The sequence below is a fragment of the Oryzias latipes genome, chromosome 7 (assembly GCF_002234675.1).
Source record: "Oryzias latipes chromosome 7, ASM223467v1".
Classification (NCBI taxonomy): domain Eukaryota; kingdom Metazoa; phylum Chordata; class Actinopteri; order Beloniformes; family Adrianichthyidae; genus Oryzias; species Oryzias latipes.
Window position 1 is genome coordinate 26,809,345 of NC_019865.2, and position 18,715 is coordinate 26,828,059.

General features: G+C 39.9%; 1 protein-coding gene across 2 annotated transcripts in view; it reads left to right on the forward strand.

Annotated features, from left to right (window-relative positions):
* The first annotated feature begins 203 nt into the window (after nt 1-203).
* Nucleotides 204-18,715, forward strand: part of LOC105354459 — a 37,483-nt gene continuing 18,971 nt past the window's right edge. The window contains exons 1-2 of one of the 2 annotated variants that reach the window (XM_023956974.1): nt 204-316; nt 903-1,169. In XM_023956974.1, the coding sequence (XP_023812742.1) occupies nt 277-316; nt 903-1,169 (307 nt within the window). In that variant the 5' untranslated portion in view covers nt 204-276. Of the gene's footprint in view, nt 317-899; nt 1,170-18,715 lie in introns of both variants that reach the window. The other variant, XM_023956973.1, reaches the window with a different exon arrangement.

The following is an 18,715-nucleotide window of genomic DNA, read 5'->3' on the forward strand; positions in this document are numbered from 1 at the left end:
ATTTTAGGATTGAAGCTGCAGTGATGATGCAGAAGTTTACATCTGTTTATTTACAGAATGTGCAGGTAAATAATGGATAACAAAGACTGCTGGGACACATCAAATTACAAACAATCATTCATAAAGTAAAAGATGAGAATGACACGATCTACTGAGAGCTAGAATAATGAAATATGAGTCTTGTAATTGGAGGAGGAGCTCCAGCTTTGAGGAAACAGAGAAGTTCCTGTTTTAGCAGTAAAAGAAGAAAAGCTCCATCATTCTCCATCAGGCAGCATGAGAGTCTGTCAGAGTCTGATCTGTTGTCTCTTCCTGAGTGAGTTCATTGATTTCTTTCACTCCTTTTCATTCTTAGTGCTGCAGTTTAGTCCTTTATTGAACAGACTAAACTGAACTGTTTCAGTCTTTCTGCAGTTGTTTCTGTTTCATTATCTTCATCTTTGGGATTCAACTTGATGTTCAGGGTTTAAAAACAACAACTGCAGCTTTGTTGATGCTTTCTTTATAAACTCTCTTTTTTCTTAATATAAAACTGTTTTTTTTATTAGCATTTTATATAAATTTGTCTGGATGTTTTTTATTAAATAAATTGTCACACCCTGCGACAGAATGGCGACCTGTCCAGTGTGTCCCCTGCCTTTGCCCGCAAGTATGGCCAGGATAGGCTCCAGCCTCCCTGTGACCCCGAAAGGGAAAAATGGATTAGAAGATGAATGCATGAATGAATGAATGAATTATTTACCATAATCATATTTTTCCATTGTTTCTGTCATCAGTAAAATGTGAACAAAAATCTTGTGATTTCATCTTTTACACGTTTCTATGGATTTCCTCACATGCTTCATCTTCAGTGTTCAGTGTTACAGGAAGACATTAACTGTAACTCTTCCTCTTTTCAGCAGCTCTGCAGGACAGAGACTCTCTTGTTGATGCAGAAACCAACATCTATGCAAAACGTGAAGGAGAAGACATCACTGTTAGATGTTATCTTGGATATTTAGGGAGCAGGAAGCTGCTCTGTAAGGAAACATGTGAAGAAGGAAACATTCTCATAGACACATATGGAGATGAAGATCAGAGAGGAAGATACAGCATTAAATATAAATCTCACCCTTTTACATCAAGTATTTTAGATGTGACGATCACTAAACTCACAAAGTCAGACTCAGGTCGGTACAGATGTAAGTTATATGAAGGATGGTGACTATATCCGTCAAAAGATAACTTTGAAATAATTGTCACAGAAGGTGAGTTTGATCCTGAAAATCATGAAAATGTTTCTCTGTGAAAATCTGTGTCTCTTGATTCATATTTGATCTAAATGCAAAACTCCTTTTTATTTGCTTTGTTGAAAAAAATCTGTCATGCTTAATCTGTTCTTTATAAATAATAACTAATGTAAAAGAAAGTGCTGACTCACTGTTTTATTCTTCACAGCTTCAGTAACTTCAGCTCCAACCAGGACTGTAGAACTTTCTCCTACAACACAGATCTCCTCTTTTATGACAACAACAACAACAATAACAACAAAAACAACAACAACAAGGAGTTTAAACTCTACATCATCTTCACATCAAACCACAAATCAAGACAGATCAGGTACAAGAACATCAGAAAATTAATATTATTATTATTATCCTTTTTTTGTTAACCATCAGCTTTTGTGAAAGAAGAACATTCAAACGTTTATGAAGAACTTCACTTTTTTTTGCACATGAGCTCAGTATGTATCACCATATGATTTATTAATAAGAAAAATCTGATGGAAAAATCCTCTTTAAATGATGTTCAAAGTAAAAAAGTAACATATTAGAAACTGCTATTCTTAGTCATTTTGTTTATTGTAATGTACCCTCTCAGCAGAATCATCAATATTTGTGGTTCAGTTAAAATGGTTAATATGTTCATAAATACATATAAATTAATGGCAGAATCACCAACAAACAGAAGAGAGTGTTTTAGTTCTTTTGTCCTCAGATTACAAAATGGGATTATTGATGATTCTGTCATGTTTTGAGTTTGTTGTGTCTTGTTTTTCTTTTTAGTTCTTGTTCTGTCTTGTTTGGTTCTGTTTTCTGTTTTATTTTGAAAGGTTTCCTGTCTTGTCTTGTTTCTTGAGTTTTACTTCCTTTGGTCCCCATCTGCCCTGATCGTGTCCACCTGTGTCTTGTCTGCCCTGTCTCTATTTAAGTCTTGTCTCTGCCTTCCTCCTATGCTGGTCCATTAGCTCTGTCTTGGTGTTCATGGCATCCTGTCTTGTTCCATGGTCCTCGCCCCGCCAATGTAAGTTTTGGTTTTGTTTTTCCTACTCTGCAGCGCCTTTTGTTATGATTAAACCCTCTAGTCCCTGAACTTTGTGCCTCCGCCTCAGCATCTGGGTCCTACCGGCTCTCGAGCCACCCCCGCATTGTCACAGATTCTTTGTTTTCCAGCAGCATGTTGATTCCTTTGTGAGAAAACTGCACCTTAATCTGTTTTTTTGCTTTTCATACAAGAAAAAGACTTGTTGCTGCCAAATTTCTGCCTTATAGATTATGGGGATGTTTTATACACATATGTCGAGTCAAGGCTCTGCTCACGTTGTACTGTGTTTTTCATGCCTCATCACTGTGAATTGTATTCATGAGTTGGTTGGGCTGCCTCAGCTGTTTGTAGGATTACACACTGGCACAAATTTATATACAAGGGAATCATCAGACTTCTCCCTTCATATTTGAGTGTGGCTCTGCAGTGCAGATCTGATGGACCTCATGCTCTCCAGTCTCAGGGCATCTACTCGCTGTCAGTCCTGAGTGATCAAAGGAAAGATGGCTTTTCAGAATAAGACACCTATGGACTTGAACTTTCTGTAAAAAAAAAAAAATAATAAATTCAACTTTCAAAGCTTATACTTATAGTCAGTTTGATGTTACTATGAAGGACCTGGAGAGGAAATCACTAATTTGTATCTGTTTTATTAATTTGCATCTGTTTTATTAATTATTTTTCATTTTTTTTACGCATTTTAATCCAATGAAATCTCCTGGGTGTGTAAACTTTTTGCCTTTTGACCAGGACTCCCTTGAAAAGAGAAGTGGATCTAAATGCATTTATTTCCTGGATAAATAATGGATAAAAAAAAAAAAAACAGATCTGTTACAGTTATGCAGCTATGACTATGCAATAACTTTGCTCTATACTTGTTGAGTTTAAATGAATGTGCTGCCATCTAGAGGACAGTTTTCCAACAACAGTCTTTCATTCTTAATGTCAGGAATCTAAGTACTAAACTGTCCTGAATGAAGTCCAGACATCCGCAGATCTTCTTGTTTCATGTCTGGACATGAAACAAGAAGATCTGCGGAGATGCTACAAACAAATAATTTACTGTGAGAACACAAATGTCCACAAGTTCAACAAAGACAAACCAGTTACAAAGTGTGACTGTGTTCAACTGCTTTAAATTTATAGACTGAGATGGTCCTCCAACCTCCAAGAGTGGAACTACAACCTTTGTCTCCATGTTCTGCAGGTCTGCTGCTGTATGTGGGTCTGACTCTGGTGGGCTTGATCTCCATATTTTCTGTAGCTTTGCTGATTTTCTGCAGGAGCCGGAGTTTCAATCAGAAAAAGGGTGAGATGAGATTCCCAGACATGACACTGGCTTATTTGTTGCAGAATAATTCTTTCTTTATGTCTTCATATTCCATAACCAGAAGGTTCTCGCTGTGTTTTTATCCAAAATTCACATAAGATCTTTCACTGTTTGTGATCACATTTTTCAGTCAGCTGTTCTCACTTTTGCTAATTGTCTCTTTAACTTTCAGCTGAAAATTAGAACTCAGCCCTACCTTAATACTGTATAATGAATGATTAGGATTCTGCAAATGTTGAACATGTCAAAATCATTTAGAGAATCAAAAAAAACAGGTTCATAGGTCTGGTGATGTAATATGTTTGCTCCAAGTGTCTACTGCAGAGTCAGACAAGACATACATGATAAGAATATGACAATGTTCCATTGACTGAAATTATTTTATATTTTACAGACTTACAAGGATAGTGATGTGAAATAAGTTTTTAACAACCTGAACTTTATTGTATTTATGGCAGTTGTTTGGTTATTTGATCTAAGTTTAGATCATATGATTGAGTTAAAAATGTTGAAATGAGATGATTAAATCTAGAATATTTGATCTCCTTTGCAAAACATGACTGTTCAGTCTTTCTAAAAAAAAATCAGCAGACCCAGAAGTAGAATGCAATATTTTCATCAGATATGAAGGAGGAAGAGCTGGAGTCAGTCACCACAAAGCTGTGAAGGTCTCTTTGTCATGAATTGTTTCTGGGATCCAAAATTATGGAAGGGATTCTGTAGCATAAATAAAAAGCAAAGTCAAAACCAGAAATGCTTTTTAATTTTCAAAATGAAGCTGCTTTTTTTTTTGACTCAAAATTAGAAAGAAAAAGCAATACTTCAAAATGCTTTTTCATTTCCTTCCTCAACCCAGCTTATTCTGTCACTTAATTAAAATGATAAATAAAATGGTGTTTGACATTTCATTTTCAAAAAGGTCCCTGGTAAATGTGTACCGAAATTCATTTAGAAATGTGTAATTTGACATTTAAAATGGATTAACAGAAATGCTTTTTAATTTTCAAAATGTAGCTGCATTTTTTTGACTCAAAATTAAAAAGAAAAAGCAATATTTCAAAATGCTTTTTCATTTTATACTTAAAACCGCTTATTCTGTGTCATTATTAAAACGAAAATGCAAAGAGGGGATTGCATTTGCATTTTAACATCCACCCTGCGCACCTTGTCGCAATATTCATTACGAAAAAGCATTAGCAGAGGGGAGGCGGGGCGATGACGTCACTGCTTTCTCTGTGTCAGTCTTTATTTTGTTCTGGACACCACTGGAAACACAAATTCATGATGGTTTCTCAGATCGTAGCAGCATTTCCGCCTTCAGCGATCATCGGGAGCTTCGCGGTCCGCTATGGGAAGGCAGCTGGCGGTCGGAAGAACAAAAGCTTGTCCGCGGTGCATCAGGAGGAGGACCGCAGAAGGCGGACATGCTGCTATGTAGTCCTGAGAAGCTGTGGAAACTCATCAGAAGTTCACAACCAACTCAAAGCCGTCTTCTCTGCTGCTAACACAGTCTGCTCCTGGTGTGTGCGTGTGTGTCGCTCAGCGGCCGGACACACAGAGAAAGCAGTGACGTCATCGCCCCGCCTACCCTCTGCTAATGCTTTTTCGAAATGAATATTGCGACAAGGTGCGCAGGGTGGATGTTAAAATGCAAATGCATTCCCCTCTTTGCAATTTCGTTTTAATTATGACACAGAATAAGCGGTTTTAGGTATAAAATGAAAAAGCATTTTGAAATATTGCTTTTTCTTTTTAATTTTGAGTCAAATGCAGCTACATTTTGAAAATTAAAAAGCATTTCTGTTAATCCATTTTAATTGTCAAATTAGACATTTCTAAATGAATTATGCTACACATTTAGCAGAGAACATTTTGAAAATGAAATGTCAAATACCATTTTCATTTTATTAAGTGACAGAATAAGCTCTGAGGAAAGAAATGAAACATTATGATGGATTGCTTTTTCATCTTATTTTTGAGTCAAAAAATGCAGCTTCATTTTGAAAATGAAAAAGCATTTCTGGTTTTGACTTTGCTTTTTATTTATGCTACATAATCGCTTCCATACAAAATAGGACAGACTCAGGAGTGAGTACAAGAAACCTTATTCATTTTATTCTGTGACTTGAAGGAGCCCATGTCCTAAAATACTGCCAATGCTGAGAAGACAGGAGAGGGTTAGTGATGGGAAATGATATTGATTAGTCTGAGCAAAAACAGGCTTACTGGGATGAGGAGTGTGATCCGCAGGTAGAAGAGAGGAGCGGGGTGAAGTCCTCGGTACAGCAAATGGATGGAGGTGTGGCTTCAGACACAGAAGTCAGAAGAAAGAGGGACGCTTGTGGAGCGTTGTTAGACACAGGAGCCTGGGGCTCAGTCACAAGCACCCTTGATTTGCAATCCAAATAATTATCTCCAGAAGGGTCTCTGGGAAACAGTTCCAAAAACTCCAGAGGTGCAGGAATTTACGAGGCTTGGGGCAGAATGGTGTGGAAGGGAAACAGGAGCAGACAATGGCTGTAGCAGCATGAAGCTGAGAGCAGAGACTGGAGAATGGGTAGCTGGAAGCCAGGCGGAATGGCGAGCAGACAAGCTGGAAGAGGACAGAGCAGGTGAGTTGACTGAAATCTTACAGTACAACGGTCCAGCAGAGTGAAGGACAGAGGCAGAACTTTGTAGGAGCAGGCAGAGGGGGAGGAAGTCAGAAAAAATTGTTAGCTAAGGTCACATAAGGCCAGTGTTAAAGCTAGCTTTTATACTTTATATGCTAGTTTACTTTGATTGCAGTTTGTCTAGTTTTATGTTGGAAAACATTCTGAGACATACAACAGCAGATGTTTAAAGGTGTTTTAAGCAAATAGTTTAGCTGTTGGGGTTTTGGCTTTCCCCCTCCTAAATAATGTTGAATTGAATAAATATGATATTTTATCAAACCAAAGTCTGCTTAGAATTTGGAGCGGTGACCGGCTAGCTTGTCATTTATTTTTTTTGGGCTTAGATTTTGTTTTGTTTTTTATCTTGCACAAATAAAGTTTTGCAAACATAATTAAAAAAAAGCTGCTGTACTATATAGACAATTGCTTTAATACAGACTGTGTTGCAAACAATTTTCTAATGAAATTTGTAAAGCAATAACATAAACAGTACCACTTTGTCTTTGTGTAACAATTGTTTTTGGAAAACAACCTTTATGTGGTGCACTTGGTTCACACATAGCTCAGCTCAATTTGCATCTTCTGGGGAGGCTGTGGTGCAGAGGTAGAGCAATCTCTGTAGAGGAACGCAGGTTTGGTTCCAACCTTATGCACCCATGCACAAAAGTGGTTTTGAAAAGACAGCAATCAATGCACTGAACCTTACATCATTCCTGGTAATTAGGGGTTGTTGCCAGGGTAAGGAAGCACTGTATGTATTTGGGACTCACACACAGACGCACCTGTGGGATGACATTTAACACTATTTAGTGTTAAAATAATTTTACTAGGGCTGTGAAGATAACTGTATCACCTCATCACTGCACTTTTTTTTTTTTTATTTTTTTTTTTTTAAGTTCTGCATAGGTGCGTGATTTGAACTATTATAATAATAATAATAATAATAAATACATTCATCTTTGCTGATAATTTACTTTTTCTGCTAGTCCTGTCCTGTGTTCATACTTCAAGGGATTCTGGGGGAAACCTTTTAATCACTGTTCTCCTTCACTCCCCTCTTGTGCTGAGCGCTCTCCCTCTTCACACACGCGTGGTTTCAGCACATACACATCCTCATTCTACAATAGAAGTTTCCGTCTCGCAAGGAAGTACGATAAATGTACTGCGTTGTAATTATTAATTTCCATTGTATTCAATTCCATCACAAGGATTTTGTGTTGGAGGGGGTCACTAAAGTCCCAACACCACGACTCTTGCTGCTTCATCACAGCGGTGACCAAAATCCCACACCATCACAGCTCTACTCCAGAGCGGTTTAACAAAGAATCAGTCACTGTTATTATGGGGGAAACCTTATATTACTGTCCTCCTTCCTTCCATAGCACCAAACACGAACACGCACTGTTAGATTTTGATAAATATTAATACATTTTTTGTTAGGGACCTATTTTGTGCAGCGCAAAGTTACGTGTCTGTATAAATAAAGGCAGAGCCTCCTGCCCCGCGTTCTTCATGGGTGTCAGGCTTCATGGCTACCGGAAAGGTGACAAAGTGTCTCCAGTCTGTTTATTACTGGGCAGTTTATAATAGACTGAGAAGATGTCTGTACCAGAGAGCACAGGTGATACTCATGTTGCAGCGAGGGAGCAGAAGAATCAACACGCACCCCCCAACACACTTGAGCGTGCTCCTTCCTCCAGCACACACAGTGCTGACACACATACACATAGTCATTCTTCAACACCCATACAGTTAGTTCACTAGATGGGTAGTAGGTATTTCAAATAATTAATACTGCAATGTAATTGTAATCATCTGCAACGCGGCAGCCGTGGGATTTTGTTTTTGGCGGGGGGACAACCGCAACACAGCGCCCCCTGCTGGTTCATCACCATGGTGATCAAAAAACCTACACTGTCACAGCTCTAAATTTTACTTTCATTCATTGTTAAAAATAAATCTCTGGTAGTGTTAATATCTGACCTTAACACAACTACAGAGTGGTGTTCCAACTTATCCCTGGTGTAACATGTTTTAACTGAGTCTAGAGTGGATCTATGGAGACTTTATCTCCATGAAAGTTGAATTGACACCACTGACTTTGCTGTTTTAGCATTTAAATTTCTAAATTTAAAATCTTTCAGCACCTTCTTCAGAAACACAGTGTTCTAACGTCACTCTGGTGAGTCTGAATCTGTCATTCTCATTCATACCTCAATGATGAATCAAGATAAGAAATACAGTCATTTTGTGCTGCAGCCCAACCAGGAATATGGGGAGATCAGAGACAACACTTCGCCTCCTGTGGAAATACCTACGGTGTACTCTAACGTAAAATATAAGAAAGGACAGAGATCTGACAGCAGACATGTGTACAGCCTCGTCGATTATCCTCAGGACAATGTGAGTTAAATTAATCTGTAAAAGCCCTCAATTCTGGATTAACTGGTGGATATCAGACCTGTATTTGTCAATTAGGAGAGAAGAAGCTGTGTCTTTGAGCAACTTTTTATAAAAAACCTCTATGATTGTGACGTTATCCTTTGGTTTTTTTCAGGTTGAAGACCCCTCCATTGAATACTCTATAATCCAATTCCCCAACTCTACTCCACCCAGCAGCGCCCCTTGTGGTCACATAGAAAATGACATTTACTCATCTGTTTAGCTTGATATGAAGTCCACCAACAGATGATGCTTCACCTCCTCTGTACTCTGCTGTTACTCTACATTAAACCACAGTCTGGATGTGTGTGACATGCAGATCCTCTGAAAGTCAGAGGAGTTCGCAAAACTTGCAGAGGGTCCAATTTCTGTATCTTCAGACAAAAAAATCCCAGATCAGCCACCATGATTCAATTTTTGTAGTACCATCTTTTCTTAGCTTTCAAATTACAGATCTTTTTTTAAAGTCAAACAACTCATCTTTGGTTGTGTGATTTCAAAAGTCTTGGGATTTTTTTCACTGGTTAGAGCAAATCCTACTGCTGCCACAATCCTGTTTGGTCTTTGTGGTGAACATTTTGGGATTCCCAATAACACTTACTAAATAGCTTTTGTTTCAGCCCATTACACATGCTTTCCTGATTTTTCAAATAAAAAAAATACTAATCCCATAAACTATTTCAACTTGATGTGCAGCTATAGTTTCCCTCGAGGATCATTACTACTGTTTCTACTCTTGATTGTCAAGCACTTTAGGATTATCAAAGCTATTAATTGTGTGCATGTCAAGATGTCTTCATAAATCCAAACATTTGGCCACACCCATAGATCTATAGAAGGTAAATGCACCTGCGCTCACATGACCCGATGGTTTATATTGGGCCTACAGTGGTGGACACAATTGTTGGTACCCCTCTTCAGAATAGTCCAACGCTTTTCTCTTAGCAATTCTTGGGGTTTTTTGGCTGTGTGTTTTTGGATCGTTGTCCTGTTGGAAGACCCATGACCTGCGACTGAGACCAGGCTTTCTGACACTAGGCTGCACATTTCTTATTTTAAGAAATGTGCAGCCTTAATTTTCAATAAATTTTAATTTATTGTTACTTTTGAACGTTTCAAGTCATTTCAGTGAGCATTGTGGACTTTCTTTCTTTAACTGAGGGGTGGACAATTTTGTCCACCACTGTACATGCAATTTACAATTTTTATTTGAAACCAGTTTGTCTGCTCTGGGGTTATCCTATTTGATGTAATTGAACCCTCACGGTTCAGGGGTGGCATTGGAGCAGAGATTGAGCAGTCGACCTCCAATCCAAAGTTCACAGGTCTGTCCCCCCCCCCCCCCCGACAGCTCGCGCGTCAAAGTGTCCTTGGGTAAGACACTGAATCCCACATTGCTCCTGGTGTTTACGGGTTGGTGCCAGTGTTAGGCAGTGGAGCATCCGTCGATGTATGAATGTGTGTGTAATTGGATGAATGGGACTGTGACTGTAAAGTGCTTTGGGCCTTCTACAAGAAGGTAGTAAAGTGTCATGGTTTGGGTTTCTTTTGTCTTGGTTTTTGCTTTATTTCTTGTTCGTTCTTGTTTGAGTTCTGTTTCCTGTTTTATTTTGTAAGGCTTTCTGTTTTGTCATGTTCCTGAGTTTTACTTCCTTGTCCCTATCTGTCCTGATCTTGTTCACCTGTGTCTTGACTGTCCTGTCTGTATTTAAATCTCGTCTCTCCCTTCCTCTTGTGCTGGTCCATTAACGTCTCGTCCCTGACTCCCTTCATGCCATGTTTCATGTTTTGCTCACAGTAAGTTTAGTTTTAGTTTTGTTATCCTGCTCTGCAGCACTTTTTGTTTGTGATTAAATCCCCTTGCCCTTGAACCGTGTGCCTCCCCGTCTGCATTTTGGGTCCTTCACGCTACCAAAGCCCTCCCTACATGACAGAATGGACCAGCCAAACTTTTTCCTGGACCCAGCAGAGCGAGACATGCGGCTTCTGGAGGCCTACTGCTTGGAAGCAGAGCGGACCAGGACTTACTGGGAATTCGACCAGGCCCAGTTCTCCACTCTTGCCCCCCTTGCCATGAAGGGGGGTCGTCGCTGCCGCCGCCGTCCCCTTCAACGTCCCATTCCTGTTCCGGAGGTGGTCCGGCACGCACCACAACCCCTTCCAGTGGTGGTCCCGGATGCACTCCAGCTCCTTCATGTTCCGGTCGTGGTCCCGGATGTACCACAACCTCGTCCAGTGGTGGTCCTGGATGCACTCCCGCCCCTTCATGTTCAGGTGGTGGTCCCGGATGCACCACAACCTCGTCCAGTGGTGGTCCCGGATGCACTCCAGCCCCTTCCTGTTCCAGTGGTGGTCCTGGCTGCACCCCGACCCGTCCCTGCTTCCAGGGGGGTGCCGGCTGCACCCCGACCTATCCCTGCTTCCAAGGGGGTGCCGGACGACTGACCGGAGCTCGACGACTGGCCCGAGCCGCCGGAGCTCGACGACTGGCCCGAGCCGCCGGAGCTCGACGACTGGCCCGAGCCGCCGGAGCTCGACGACTGGCCCGAGCCGCCGGAGCTCGACGACTGGCCCGAGCCGCCGGAGCTCGACGACTTTGCCATGCCAGTCCCTGACTCCATGCCTGAGCCCTCAGTCGACTCCATGCCTGAGCCCTCAGTCGACTCCATCCCTGAGCCCTCAGTCGACTCCATCCCTGAGCCCTCAGTCGACTCCATCCCTGACCCGCCAGCCAACTGCTGGCGGAACCCAGGCGTCACGCTTGCCCCAGACTTTATGCCTGACCCGCCTCGTCTGCCTCACCGGACTGCTCGGCCTCCCGGCTGTCCTATGGACCTGCCTCGCCGGACCGCTCGGCCTCCCGGCCGTCCGCCGGACCGCTCGGCCTCCCGGCCGTCCGCCGGACCGCTCGGCCTCCCGTCCTCTGGAGTCTTCTTGGCTTTGCTGGCGTGCCAAGCCTGGCCTCCCTGAGTTGCCTGTCTAAGTTAGTCTCACGGGCCCCCTCCTCCTTGGTGGACTGTTGGAACCTCGGAGCGGTTCCTTGAGGGGGGGTACTGTCATGGTTTGGGTTTCTTTTGGCTTGGTTTTTGCTTTATTTCTTGTTCGTTCTTGTTTGAGCTCTGTTTCCTGTTTTATTTTGTAAGGCTTTCTGTTTTGTCATGTTCCTGAATTTTACTTCCTTGTCCCTATCTGTCCTGATCTTGTTCACCTGTGTCTTGTCTGTCCTGTCTGTATTTAAGTCTCGTCTCTCCCTTCCTCTTGTGCTGGTCCATGTAGCCTCCAATAGTCTATTTCTCTTCAGGGATGGCTGGGTTTCACAAGTATTGGAAATTTGTTTAGCTATTTTCAGACTTTAATATCAATGTGTGACCAGATCCCACATGTGATGATTCATCATGAAGGTAACCCTAATGTCATGTTGGCCTGTGTCAGTGCTCCTCCCCCTCCCTTCTCTCAAGTGCACTTGAAGATTGGAACCAGCTGTGGACACTCAGCTCATCACCTCACCACCTTTAAAGGAGATCCAGCCCACTCTGGCCACGTTTCCCTAAGACAGCCGGGGACTGTAGTCAGCCTCGCCTCTCGGTCCGCTCCGCTCCAGCCACGCCACGCTCCTCAACCGACCTTTCAAGACGCCACGACGGCTGCTACGCAGACTCACCCCCAGAGCTCCAAGCTTGCAAGAAATAACAACCAGAACTGCTCGTTTCCTGCTAGGAAAATTAAAGACTCTTTACTTCTTGCCACCCGCCTGAGTTTTCTTCCGGATATTCAGCATCTGGGTCTGCCACGTCAACTTACCATGACACCTAAAGTGTGAACTATGTTGATTTTAGATGAAGCAGCGTTTCTTTCTCCCCGTTGAGCTGGAAGCTTGCTTTCTGTGAATGCTGTTCTCTTTGATGCTATAGCTAACACTGCTCACATGTTAGTTTTCAGGCATCAGTTCACTTTCTGACAGTAAAACAGTCAAGTTCTCATATTTGTGTAATATAAATACAAAATCTGTCTCCATAGTCATTGAGTGTTTCATTTCTAAAGTGTTTTCTATTTTCATAAATATGGCCTTAAAACAGTCGGATTTCATTGTTAAAACATAATTTTATATTAAACTATGCTTGAAAAGGTGCTGTTGGATTTTCTCTTTAATAAATCTTGACTGCAAATTGTGTTTTTAGAGCTAATAAGTGATTCTTAAAAAGAAAAAAACAGGAACAAATAAGCTGTTGCAGAGACTTTAAGATCTACAAAACATCAATCAACTTATAAAGACTGAACTTGAAAAAGTAAAATAGAAGTATTTTTTAAAAGTTACACTCACATAATAACTTACTTAATACTTTAGTCACATCGGACACTTACTAACTAACTTAGGACTCTGCTTCACCCCTTTGACCACAGAGGCCTGATCTATTGCTCAGTGAATGGTGAGCACATCCAGAGGCTGTAACTGATTTATGTTTCAGTCGGAAATTTAAACATGTAATTTCCCTAATTGTTCTGAGCATTCAGGGATGTCATGTGACATAAAATATATTTCATGGTAAAATCAGAGGTGATGTCAAAACAAACCGTAATATACTCCTGAGATAAACATGTTTGCCTTTGGGATAAAGGAAGAATAGTTTACCTTAAATAAAATGTAAACATCAAAATTTGGATTCTTAATGAATAACAATTGAACACAAACCCCAAGACACAAACACTTCTGACAAAAATGCATTTGCATAAAGTTTAAAGGAAAGTGAGTTAAGCTTAAGTAAAGTTTAACCTTAACATGCTAATAAGTCTTAATGACAATAACTTAATGACAATAACTATCAAGTAATGACATAGTAAAAACCTAAGTACTACTCTACAAGTAACTTGTTAGGTTAGGTAGAAACTTTAATTGAAGTTAACACCATCAACTATTAACATTCAGTTAATCAGTTCAAAGTGTTTGGGACAATCTGGACGAGGATATCAGGGAGGAGAACAGGGAGATACTGGACGGACGGACGAAGGGAGGGACGCTAGGTAAGAAATGGAAATGTCACTTTAACATCAGTGTCTACCAACTGTTGATTTTCATTGCAGCCATTATGAATTATTTGTATTCTTTACAAAAGTTTTTGGTGATCAGAGGCTGCAGGTGTCTTCATGTGGTGCTCACACAGGAGTAAGTCAAAGCAGTTAAAGACTTTTTTATTAGGTTCATTTTCAGAGAAGTTTTGTTTTTTTGACAAGTGTCTCACTCTTCTTTCTTTGTAACAGACTTCTGTATTTTTTAGATATCTTTTCAAATATTATTGAATTGTTTGTATGAAGACAGTAACACTTGGAAGAAACAACATGGTAGCTGCAACATTTTAACTGTGACAGGTGGGGCTTTTATTTAGCTAGTTTTAGTCACGCTTTTAGAGTTAGGTTTCTTATAGGGTTTGATTCAACCACCAGTCAGAGCATGCCAGGTTTGCAGTGTCAGTTTTCCACAGCTGCTTTTGTTTAGTTTACTTCTTTTTTTTAATATCTTTTATTTGATAAACCATTGTAACGTCCATCCATCCATCCATCCATCCATCCATCTTATGCGGATGGATGGATGGATGGATGGATGGATGGATGGATATGCGGTACACCCTGGACAAGTCGCCAATCTGTGGAGGAAACTGGAGTTCTCAGAGAAAACCTACACATGCACAAGGAGAACATGCTAACTCTAAACAGAAAAGACCTTCTCCCTGTGAGAAGAGAGTGCTAACCGCTACACCACCACTGCAGTCTCCTCTGGCAAACAAACAAAAGATATCCAACATTTTAAGTAGTTTAAAGGTTAAAAATGTCATCTTGATGATTAGCTTGTTGCACATATTTGTATAAAAGAGTTGAGAAAATCCATTTTTCAACACTGTGTGTGATGCAAACAAGGAATTGTGTAAAAACCTCTGCAGGACTCAGCCACACATATTTCACCATAAACCTACCAATCGGAAAGACATTATGATTTAGAGGGTTTGCCCTTTATCCTTGATGTGGAAATAATTTTCTCAGAAACATGTATTTGTTCTTGCAGTTTGTCTGTCATCTGGGAGTAGGAACAGTGAAGACTCTGTGAAAGTTTTTTTTTAAATCACTTTTTCTAGTCTGAGTGTTTCCAACAGGAAGTTGAGAGCAAATCAATCAGTTTCTATTTTGAAGTCTATAGAACAGAAAAAAAACATCAACTGAGTGATGCGCAACACAACACTTTGTGAGTTCCTCCCATGTCAAAGAGAGTTTCCACATCTGACAGACTAGAGCGTGCTATACCTGGAAGGGATCTGGAGTCAGTCCAAGAAGCAATCTTTAAGGTTTGCTACAAATGTAAAGATTAGTCTCATCATTATCTCTGACAACATTGCCTTTGTCAATTTTGCGGCTCTGATGGCAGCAAAAAAGCTTTTTTTTTATCCTGCAGCAGGTTCTCACATCTCCAAAAAGATCTTTCACTCTTTAAGTTGTTTTCTTTTCATATCTTTTTTTTCATTCAATTTTTTCGGATATGAGTTAGAGTAGAGTAATTACACTCGACTTAATAACCCTGGGTTAATGCGCGTGCACGAAGTACATGAAGGCATTAGCAATGGATCGCCGATTTCCGGAGTCACCATGGAAACGCGTGGAGAAAAAAGAGACAATATACTTCAATGAGATGGAGTCAGAGATTTTAATGACGGCGTATGAAAATTATACGCTCATCAAAAAAGTAACACGGATTCATCAGCAAAAGAAAGAGTTTCTGCTTGGAGAAAAAGAACGTACAGAGTAAACGCACAAGTTTCTATCTCATTTCTATTTTTGTTGTGACGCATATATATATAAATTATCCAATTTAAATGAATTAATTCAATTGGTAGAAACTCAAATTTACATATTTATCTAACAAAATCTCATATTACTCCAATTCAATTAAACGTTTTAATATATAATATATTATAATTCTTGAACTCTCCTTTGTCTAAGTTTGAGCCTTCGTATATCGTCATTTTTATAACAATAAAATGAATGAAACAAAATGGTTATGCAATATGACACAGTAAGATATATACTATATCTCCAACTTTAACATTAAGCTCCAGACCAGGGGTGTATTCCAGAAAGCAGGTTATGCTAGCTCCCACGGTAAGTTTGAGGCTAAGGAAGTTGATAACCTCAGCTTTCGGTTCCGGAAATGGAGGTATGTCTCAGGGTATGTCAAGTTGCCATAGCAACTCATGCTCTGGACATAACCTGGTCTGGAGCAGGTTTAGTTCAAGGTTAGTTTGTTTTCAGAGATTTGAAGCAGCATGGCATTTCCATTTGAAGATGATTTAGTGCAGTGGTCCTCAACCTTTTTGTCACCGCGAACCGTTACAACGCAAGACACGTTTACCACGGACCGGTGGTGGGGGGTTGAGGTGCAACCTTGATGTGCATAGGTCCTTGGTTTATATACAACTCAGCCAGAGTTAAGGGTTAAAGTCAAGACAAAAATAACAACAACAACAAAGAGTTTAAACTCTACAACATCTTCACATCAAACCACAAAACCAAACACAAGATCAGGTACAAGAATATTTTACAATTATTATTATTATCATTATTTTGTTAACCGTCAGCTTTTGTGAAAGAAGAACATTCAAAAGTTTATGAAGAACTTCACTTTCTTTTGCACGTGAGCTCAGTATGTATCACCATATGATTTATTGATAAAAAAATTTTGATAGAAAAATCCTCTTTAAATGATGTTCAAGGTAAAAAAGTGACAGATTAGAAACTGCTATTCTTAGTCATTTTATTTATTGAAATGTACCCTCTCAGCAGAATCATCAATATTTGTGTTTCAGTTAAAATGGTTAATATGTTCATAAATAAATATCAATAACAGCATCACCGACAAATAGAAGAGTAAAAGTAGAAAGAGTTTCAGTTCATGTTGTCACAGATTATAAAATGTGATTATTGATGATTAATCGTTTTTTTTAGCAGCATGTTGATTCCCTTGTGAAAAAACTGCATCTAAAACAGAGTTTCTACTTCAGAAACGATCTATGTTTTGCTTTTCTGGAAGAAAAAGACTTGCTGCTGCAACATTTCTGCCTTGTAGATTATGGGGATGTTTTATACACACATGTCCAGTCAAAGCTCTGTCAGGCAGCATGTTGAAAAACGATTAGTTGGTCTCATGAGTTTGATCCCCAAAACCATGAAAATATTTTTCTATTCAAATGTGTCTTGTGATTCATATTTAAGTGTTAAACTGTTGGTCTGTTATCCGGGTCTTTAGGACTGCAGCTGCTTGTACGTCTGGTTCTGATGGGAGTTCTCTTCACATCTTCAGCCGCTTTAATGATTTTCTTCAAGAACAGGAGATCCAAAACAGTAAAGGTGAGCTCACATGAATAATTCAGTTCTTCAACTGTTTTATTTTGTCTACAAAATTATCCATGTGTTTAATACAGGGACGGCAGTGGCATAGGCAGTTGAGCAGGTCGGCCAATTATTAAAGGGTCAGTGCGCCAACCCACCACCCCTCAGTCAACCGTTGCTGTGTCCTTGGGCAAGGCACTTTACCCTCCTTGCCTCATGTTTTGTTCCACTGGTGTGAATGTGTATGAGTGTCCCGGTGATGGATCATTTTTGTGACAGATCCAGATCGTCAAATGTCTTTTTCAAAATATTCATCATAGGTACTCTGCTGCTTTCTGGTAGTCAGGCAAGTAATCAATAGTCATGTACAACTTTTTGCCTTTGCACAACTTACTTACATTGGACAATTAGCAAAATTGTGAACCAAAAAATGAGAATCAAGCGTAAGATGATGTTTGTAAACAAGAATGGGATGGTTCCCCGTCACTGACCGTTCCTACTAGATACTAAAGTTAGAAAAGGTTGGCCTGGTGGTAAGCCCATACAGCAAAAATGTGCATGCACATTTTTTCTATGTGCTGCGGAGGTCAGGTTGTGGTAAAAACTTAAGCAACACTTAAGGGTAGGTTATGGGGAAGTAGGTCAGACTCAGACTGATTACCAGTATTCTTTTTTTTCCCCCCTGCACCATAAGTGCTGTTCACGTGAAATGTGTGCACTCCTCGCACTTACCGTCTTTCAGCCTGGCTGTTAGAAATGAGGACATTTGACATTCAGAGATAAGTTTTTGTGATCATCCTACAGACATCTGTCTCTAGCATACCATGTGCACACATCGTGCATGCAGTTTGCAGTCAGTGAGGTGCCAGCGTGCACATCACTAATGAGTAAAGGATGTGTAAAAGATTAGCTGCAAGAGATAAATAAAAATAAAAAATGAAAACAGGTTTGAAAATAAGCTGAAATGCAGATGGCTTAACTGCTGAAAAACAATTCTTTGCAGTGACCGTTTTTAGTCGAATACAGAAGCTAAAACCACAAATTCCATTGCACCTTCACGTGTTTTGCATTTTTAACACCTCCTAACTAAACTTCTGCTTTCACATTCTACTGCTGCTATTTGAGGTGTGCAGCTGTTTGCTGTCAGAAGAGTTTTCATAAAATACATAAAATGATTCTGAAAACAAAGACATTGTTGTTGTTGTTAACAAATATATTTGATGGTCTGTAAATTATGATTTATCCCACTTACTCCTAAAAATGAGAACTAATGAGCCGGACTGCAAAAATGAGAAATGAAAATGTTGCTTTAACATCCACAGCCTCTATCCTTGACATTGAGGCTAACCAACCTTTGAGTGAAAACTTAATGGTTGATTATCATCAGAGCCATTGATGTATTATTGTTATTCTTAAAAGTTTTGTGATCAGACGATGCAGATATTTGGTGCACACACCTATAGTCTCTGGAAAAACAGATGGTTAATAATATTTTGGGGTTTATTTTCAAGGCTTTTTGTTGTTTGTCTTTCTTAAAAGTTTCATAATCATCTGCCCTTGAAACAACTTCTGCATTTTTAGATCTTTTTTCACCTATTGCAAAGTGTCAATGTTT